Below are 8,131 nucleotides of genomic sequence, written 5' to 3'. Positions count from 1 at the left end.
AAAAAGTCCCCCCCTCCATTAGTCAAGAAATGTTCAGATCTCTTTCCTAAAAGCCTCCAGGACTCGGTCACCCAATTTTCTCTCTGACAAGGGTTTTTCCATGGTTCCACTCAACTCCCAGCCCGCCCAGGATCACTTTTGGGGTCCCAACCCCCACTTTTTCCCCCTCTCCCATCCCTTACCCATCATCTCCCAATCCCCAGCCCCTCATGCTCACTTTGGGGTTCCACCTTCCCGTTTCCCCCACCTTTCTTACCTCTCCCACCCTTTTCCATCAGCCCCCAATTCTCAGTCTCGTCCCCCTCCACTTTTGGGGGTCCCACTTCCTCCCACTCACTTTGGGGTCCCCACCCCTTTCATCCCCTCTGACTCACTGCCCCCCTTCCCAACACCCTCTCTCACCTGAGAGCTCCTCGCCTGTAGTCGGGGGTGCTCCCAGTAACACCAGTGCCCATAAATGTCCCCCCCAAAAAAAGGGTTAGGTGGGGTCCTGGGTGGGCTCTGAGTGAGTTTGGGGGTTCCTTGGAGCATGGCCCCACTGGCTCCCAATTCCCTACTATGTAGTTCCACTTACTCCAAGTATGATCCTGGTCACTGACAGTCACTCCTAGGATGGTTCCTGTATGGTCCTGGTCACTCCCACTAGGATCCCAGTCACTCTCAGTCACTCCCACTAGGATCCCAGTCACTCTCAGTCACTCCCAATAGGATCCCAGTCACTCTCAGTCACTCCCACTAGGATCCCAGTCACTCTCAGTCACTCCCACTAGGATCCCAGTCACTCCCAGTCACTCCCAATACGATCCCAGTCACTCCCAGGCACTCCCAATAGGATTCCAGTCACTCCCAATAGGATCCCAGTTGCCCCCAAGGTGGTCCCAGTTGCTCCCAGTCCCCCCCAGGATGGTTCCTTTCCCTCTCAGGGACTCCCAGTCGGAGTCCAGTCTGGCCCCAGGCACTTTCAGTCACTGCCTGGACGATGCCATTTGCCCCTGCATGGTCCCAGTTGTTCCAGGATGATCCCACTATGAGTCCAGTCCTCCCAGTATGATCCCAGGAACTTCCAGACACTTCCAGTACGAATCCAGTTTGATCCCAGTCATCCCCAGTATGTTGCAGTCCCTCTCACATACTCCCAGGAGTATGCAGTCACTCCCAGGATGATCCCTGTCAGTCCCAGTGTGATCCCAGTATGCCCAGCAGGGGCCCGGCCGCTCCCACTCTGATCCCAGTTGCCCCCAGCATGGTTCCAGTTACTCCCATTAACCAATTCTCTGGTTCCAGTAACTCCCAGTATGATCCCAGCCACTCCCAGTACGATACCACTCTATCCTAGGAGAATCTAAGTTACCCCTGCATGGTCCCAGTTGCTCCCAGTCACCCCCACTAGAGTTCAAGTCCCTCCCAGTATGATCCCTGTCACTGCCACTCTCTCCCGTCTCTCACAGTCGACCTCAGCATGCTCCCAGTCACACCAATTATGCTCCCAGTCAGTCTCAGTGTGGTCCTAGTCACTCCCAGTATGACCCCAGTTATCCCCAGGTGGACAGTTGCTCCCAGTTCCTCCCATGTGATCCCAGTTGCTCCCAGTTGCCTCCCCCACAGATCCAGTCAAACCAAGTACAATCCCAGTTCCCCTCTGCAGGGTCCAAATCATTCCCGTGTGGTCCCAGTCACCCCCAGGATGGCCTGCAGACACTCCCAGTATATCCCAGTTGCCCTCAGCATTGCTCACAGTCACACCCAGTTACTTCACTTACCCCAGGATGCTTCCAGTTCCCATCAGTACCATCCCAGTCACTCCCAGTCTATGCCAGTTGCCTCCAGCATGCACCCTGTCACTCCCAGTCACTCCCCGTTTCTTCCAGGATGATCCCAGTTGCTCCAAGTATGTCCCCAGTTGGCTTCCAGCATGGTCCCACAGGCTCCCAGTTCCCCTCTGGGTAGTTCCACTCACTCCCAGTATGATCCTGGTCACTGACAGTCACTCCCAGGATGGTTCCTGTATGGTCCTGGTCACTCCCACTAGGATCCCAGTCACTCCCAATACGATCCCAGTCACTCCCAGGCACTCCCACTAGGATCCCAGTCACTCCCAATAGGATCCAGTTGTCCCCAAGGTGGTCCCAGTTGCTCCCAGTCCCCCCCAGGATGGTTCCTTTCCCTCTCAGGGACTCCCAGTCGGAGTCCAGTCTGGCCCCAGGCACTTTCAGTCACTGCCTGGACGATGCCATTTGCCCCTGCATGGTCCCAGTTGCTCCCAGGATGATCCCACTATGAGTCCAGTCACACCCAGTAGGACCCCAGGAACTTGCAGACATTTCCAGTACGAATCCAGTTTGATCCCAGTCATCCCCAGTATGGTTGCAGTCCCTCTCACATACTCCCAGGAGTATTGCAGTCACTCCCAAGATGATCCCTGTCAGTCCCGGTGCGATCCCAGTATGAGCTCAGCAGGGGCCCAGCTGCTCCCAGTATGGTTCCAGTTGCTCCCATTCACCCCTATTATGGTTCCAGTCATTCCCAGTATGATCTCTGTTGACCTCACCATGCTCCCAGTCACTCCCAGTATGCTACCAGTATGCTCCCACTATGATCCCAGTCACCTCCAGCGTGATCCCACTTGCTCCCAGTATATCCCAGTTGCCCCAACATGGTCCCAGCTGCTCTTAGAATGCTCCCAGTCACTCCCAGTATGACCCCAGTCAACCTCACTCTGGCCCCAGTTGCTCCCAGCATGGGCCAAGCTCTCCCACTGTAATCCCAGCATGGTCCCAGTTGCTCCCAGTTCCTCCCAGTGTGATCCCAGTTGCTCCAAGTTGCCTCTGGGACTGACCCAGTTGCTCCCTGTAATATCCCAGTCTGATCCCAGGATGACCCCAGCAGGGGTTCAGCTGCTCCCAGTATGATCCCAGTTGCCCCAGTTCTGGTCCCGCTGGGTCCAGTCCAGGTCTCGGTGTATCCCGGTGTCCCCCCTGAGTTTGTGTCCCCCCCTGGCCCTGCTTTTATTCTGACCCCAGCCGGCTGCTCCCAGTGTTCCCAGAAAAGCTTCCCAGTTCTCCCCAGTCCTGCATACTCGAGGCAGGGGGAGAGAGCTTGTGGAGACCCCATTGGGGGAACCGTGGTTGGGTGGGGGGCAGAACCGGCCCCGGGATGGATCGGGAATTTCAATCCCCGTGTCACCCCTCCCCGTGTCACCCCGTTCTGGGGGGGCTCTGGGGGGGCACCTGCACCCCAACACGGCACCCAGCGCTCCCCAAAAGGGGCCGGGACCCCCCGACACCGCCCCCCAGACCCCCAAGGACCCCCCAAGCCGCTCAGAGCCCACCCAGAGCCCCCAAAGCCCAACTGTGGGGAAACCTTTGTGGGCACTGGGGGTGCCGGGAGCCCCCCCGTGTGCGGGGTCAAGTCGTCGGTGTGCAGGCAGAGCCGCAGCGCCCAGCGGTCCCCAGCTGGAGGCCAGCGGCGCCCCCCCTCGCCCCCAGCGCCCCCCGGGAGGGGAATTTGGGCAGGGGGGAGGGGGGGTCGTCTGCGGCCGGGCCCCCCCTTGGTGTCCCGGTCGTGGCGGCTGCGGCGGGGTCCGAGTGCGGTCGGGAGCGGGCAAGAGCCCAGCGCTGCCCCATGGCGACGTGCCCCAGGTGCAGCCCTGCTCCTGCGGCGGGAGGCCATGGCTTTGGGGGCAATGGAGGGGGCAAGGGGGGCCCAAGGGGGGCCCAAGGGGTCTGGTCCAGGGGTGAAGGGCTGCAGGGGGCGGCTCCCGGAGGAGGAAATTCGGCAAAAGCGGCGGCCCAGGCGAGGGAGGAGCCGAGCGGGAGCGCAAAGAAGAGCAGCCCAAAGGTGCTGGCGGTGGCTCGGCAATGGCGGGGGGGGCGACAGCGGTTTGGGGGCCCCCCGTGAGAGCCGGGGGGGAATCCCGGTAGCCGCGGAGTGGGGAGAGCGGAGAGGGGCGATCCCGGAGCTGGGGGACCCCCGGAATGCTGGAGGGGGGGGAGCAGAGAGGGAGCGCCGGGCCCCTTAAGCGGGGGTCCCGGAGAGGGGGAAGGCCTTGGAGTGTGGAGAGGAGGGGGGGCCTTGAGGCGGGGTGGGAGCCGAGAGCGCCAAGAGGTTTGCGAGGCTGGGAGCCGAGAGAGGAGGGCCGGCCGGCCCCGGGAGGCAGAGTGGGGAGAAGTGAGCCCTGGGACCCCCCTGGCAACACTCAAGGGGACCCCGGCGAGTGGGAACCCCCCGGAGCCGCGGGACCCCCGTCAGGGCGGAGAAGGGGGACCCCCAATGCAGGCAGAAGTGCCATCAGGCCAGACAGGGGGGACCCCCCTAACCCCAGAGAGCAGAGAGGGGGAACTCCTGGGAGGGGTTTTTGGGCTGAATCTTTGTGTTCTGGGAGTTTTTATGGACACAGGATGCCCGGTGAGTCCTAGAGCTGGACTTGGGCAGGAGAAACACCCAAGGCAACGCACTCACCCCTGGTTTCCCCCCTCCAGCAGGATTTCTGCTTCCCAAAGCTTGGGCGGATGGAGGAGGAGGCTGTGAGGAAGAGGAAGATGCCTTGGGCCCCCCAGGCAGGTGAGGAGGAAGTCAGTGCCCCTTTGGGTGGGTCTTTTGTGGCCGTCCTGCCGGGGCCGGAGTTGGGGGGATGTCCTTGGGCTTCCCTGTGGGCCGGAGGCAAATCCCCTGCGTGTCCTTGTTGCTTCCTGCCCCAGGCCCCGAGGTGAGGCCGGAGAGCGCGGAGGACAAATCCCCCCGTCAGAGCCTGGTGGGAGAGGCCGTTTTGAAGGGCTCCCCGGCGCAGGAAGGCAGCGGGGAGGAAAAGGGCCGGAGATGCCCCCGCAGGAGGGGCTCCAAAGCCAGCCCAGGGGGCTGTGAGGAGGAAAGAGCCAGCGTGTGCCGGGAAGGCGGCCGGAGCTTGAGGGGGAGCTGCGAGGTGGTGGTCCCTGAGCAGCCTCCCAGCAGGGAAAAGCCCTTCAGGTGTTTGGAATGTGGGAAGAGCTTCAGCAAGAGCACTGACCTTCTCAAGCACCAGCACATCCACAGTGGGGAACGGCCCTACACGTGTGGGGAATGTGGGAAGAGCTTCAATCAGAGCTCCCACCTGCTCCGACACAAGGTGATCCACACTGGGGAAAAGCCCTACACGTGTGGGAAATGTGGGAACAGCTTCAGCCAGAAGTCCTGCCTGATCCGCCACCAGATCCTCCACACTGGAGAACAACCTTACACGTGTGGGGAATGTGGGAAGAGCTTCAACCGGAGAGGCAGCCTCCACACCCACCTGGGCCTGCACTCCAGGGAACGGCCCTACAAGTGTTTGGAATGTGGGAAGAGCTTCAGCCGGAGCTCTGGCCTGCTCCAGCACCAGAAGATCCACAGTGAGGAACGGCCCTACAAGTGCCCCAAGTGTGGGAAGAGGTTTAGGATCAGCTCCCATCTCCTCATGCATGAACAGACACACACGGGGGAGAGGCCCTTCCGCTGCAGCGACTGCGGGAAGGGCTTCAAACGCAACTCCCACCTCGTCATCCACCGTCGCATCCACACCGGGGAGAGGCCCTACAAGTGTGACGAGTGTGAGAGGAGCTTCACCGTGAGCTCTGCCTTGACCTACCACCAACGGACCCACCAGTAATGGAAGGCCTCTGAGTGCCCCGACTGCGGGAAGAGCTTCGGCCGCTGTTCCAACTCCATCAGCCATCGGAGGACCCGCGTTGGATGATCCACAGAGACCCCCGTTGGGCACAGACCTGGTGACCAACATTCCAGGTGATCCATGTTGGGCACAGACCTGGTGACCCACATTCCAGGTGATCCAAGCTGGGCAGTGTATTGGGGCCTCAGGGAGAACATATTTAAGGAGGAAAATGTCCTTGTGCAGATGGAATTGGGTGCAGAGAGGAGCAGAGTGGGAATAGGGGAGAGGAACAGCTCTGCAGACCCCCAGGGCAGTGCAGGAGGAGGGGCAGGAGGTGCTCCAGGCCTGGAGCTGAGATTCCCCTGCAGCCCAAGGAGGAGCCCACGGCGGAGCAGGGGATGCCCACAAAGAAGGATGTGAGCCCGTGGGAAGCCCGTGCTGGAGCAGAGTCCCTGCAGCTGCTGCGGCCCCAGAGAGCTCCAAGGGTCTCATCAGCACTGCTGGTTATGGGGCCACACAGAGGGGCTTTAGGCACAGAAATTGTCCTTCCTGGCCCTAATGCAGTTCTGTGACTTTCTCTGAAAGTTGGAGAACAAAAATAGGATTCCACTTGGGTTGTTTTTCAGGTTGTTCATTAAAAAAGCAGGAGCTTGTTGTCTCAAGGACTTGCACAGCTCCGAGGGGTTTTCAGTCCCAGCCCCCAGGTCACCCCCCAAGGTGCTGGACGGCCCTTCAGACCCACCTGAGCCCACCCCCCGTGTGCCCACCCTGTGCAGGGCAGCTCATGGAGCCCCCGGGACAGGGGATGGTGCCTCTGGACCTGCCTCCTGAGGGGCTTCTGCCACCCCTGGGGGGCACAGAGGGGACAGGGGCACCCTCAGCTCCTCCTGCCACGAGCTGAGCTGGGACAACAGCCCGAGCTCCCGGGGCCTGGGCAGGTCCTGCTCCCTCCTGGGGCTTTGCCTGGATGCTCCTGTGCTCCTCAAATAAAAACACAAAAAGCTCATAATCCCCCAAGGGCCCAGCAGTCACAGCTCTCCTCAGCAAAGCAAAACTGGTTCCATAGGAGTGATTTGTGGAATATTTATAAGGAAAAAAAGTCAAAAAACCAGACCAAGGATCAACTGACAGAGACTAAAATACCTGTGGATGCTGCTGTTGAGTCACTGGCAACTGCAAAGTGTTTCTATACTTACTAAAACTATATAACCCCCCCATCAATGTCCAGCAGGTGTTATTGGCATCACTAATGTAAATAAAATTAGTACTGGGCTGGTACTTCCCCAGGTGAGAACCCTCTGTCTGTGTTTGCAAAGGGAAGACCCCAAAGGATGATTTTTTTCTCCTGTCCCAATGCTTGAATTTTTAATAAGGTTTAATTGATGTTGTGTTTTGTTCCTGTCCCCGAGCCCCAAATTCCTCCTGGTGGGGCAGCCCCACCGAGTTTTGCAGCCGGGAAACCCGATCTGGGGGTTTGCTCCCTGTTCCTCAGGTGCTGGAACACAGCAGAGGGGCAGCGGGACCCCTCCAGCCCCGCCCCAAGAGCCCGTGGGGGCAACTCCCCGGGCAGCCCGAGGGACAGCTGGTTTCTGGGGACCCAGATGAGACAAAGCAGCGCCGACAGGGCAGAGCAGAGGAATCGTTGGCCCTGCAGCGTGTAGCAAAGGAGTTTGGGGGAGATCTTCCAATTCCCTGGTCTGGAGAGTTCACCACGCCTTCTCTTGTGGGAAAAAGAACAGGCCATGAATTTTGGGTCCTTGATTTGAAGGCCTTTGGCCTGCACAGAAGGCACAGCAATGGGAAGGAGGCAGCGTGCGGCTGAGAGGTTTCTGTCCTGGTTTGTGGGCTTGGGTGAGATTGGGCCAGAATTACGGGACGCCTGTAAACTCTGGGCTTTGGGAAAGGTTGGGGAGGGTTGGCAAAGGTGTTCAAAGGGTGGTTTTGCCTGAGGTGTTAAACATGGGAGCGGGTCTATCTTGCCAATTGCCAAGAGAAGAGATCCCAGAAAACTCCCCTGCAGGTTGTGTTTTAAGGAACAGAAGAAGAGCCTGAGGGTAAGGGGTTTCTTTGCTGGAGGGCAGGGCTGTCCTTGGCTTGCAGGAGCCCTGCGCTGAAATTGCCAGTCTGACTGGCCAAAGCGAACAGAGCTGAAGATTCCTGCCAGACAAAAAGGGCCAGGACAGAAAGCTCTTGCTGCCCATGCAGTGCCCAGGGTGGCCCCCCAACTGCATGTGAAACCCGAAGGTTGCAGGCTTTCTTTGCTGGGGGAAAGGCCGGGACATCCCCAAGAGTCCCGTGGCAGACGGGTGGGGCTGCACTGTGGGGGTGTGAGGGGTTGGTTCTTTGGTTGCCAGGGGCTATTCCAGAATGGAGAGGACAGGCTGTGACATCCCAAAGGGGCCCATGGCACACGGGTGGGGCTGCATTCTGACCTTGTGGGGGGTTGGTTCTTTGGTTGCCAGGGGCTATTCCGGAATGGAGAGGACAGGTCGTGACATCACAATGGGG

General features: G+C 59.6%; 1 protein-coding gene across 1 annotated transcript; it reads left to right on the top strand.

The window, feature by feature from the left end:
• The first annotated feature begins 4,815 nt into the window (after positions 1 to 4,815).
• Positions 4,816 to 7,195, top strand: LOC116781420 (zinc finger protein 239-like). Its single transcript, XM_032677074.1, has 2 exons — positions 4,816 to 4,840; positions 4,890 to 7,195. Exons 1-2 carry the CDS (start codon positions 4,816 to 4,818, stop codon positions 5,618 to 5,620), a joined length of 756 nt encoding a protein of 251 aa, XP_032532965.1. The 3' UTR covers positions 5,621 to 7,195.
• Positions 7,196 to 8,131: the final 936 nt, after the last annotated feature.

This window comes from Chiroxiphia lanceolata (assembly GCF_009829145.1).
Source record: "Chiroxiphia lanceolata isolate bChiLan1 chromosome W unlocalized genomic scaffold, bChiLan1.pri scaffold_46_arrow_ctg1, whole genome shotgun sequence".
Lineage (NCBI taxonomy): Eukaryota > Metazoa > Chordata > Aves > Passeriformes > Pipridae > Chiroxiphia > Chiroxiphia lanceolata.
The sequence above is the reverse complement of the archived record's forward strand: the minus strand, read 5'-3'. Positions and strand labels throughout refer to the sequence as shown.

Excerpts from the sequence above, each read along its gene's own strand:
- LOC116781420 (XM_032677074.1), top strand. The coding sequence starts at position 4,816 with ATGCCCCCGCAGGAGGGGCTCCAAA. Across the intron at positions 4,841-4,889 it reads CCCGCAGGAGGGGCTCCAAA|GCGGCCGGAGCTTGAGGGGG; the intron begins GCCAGCCCAGGG and ends TGTGCCGGGAAG.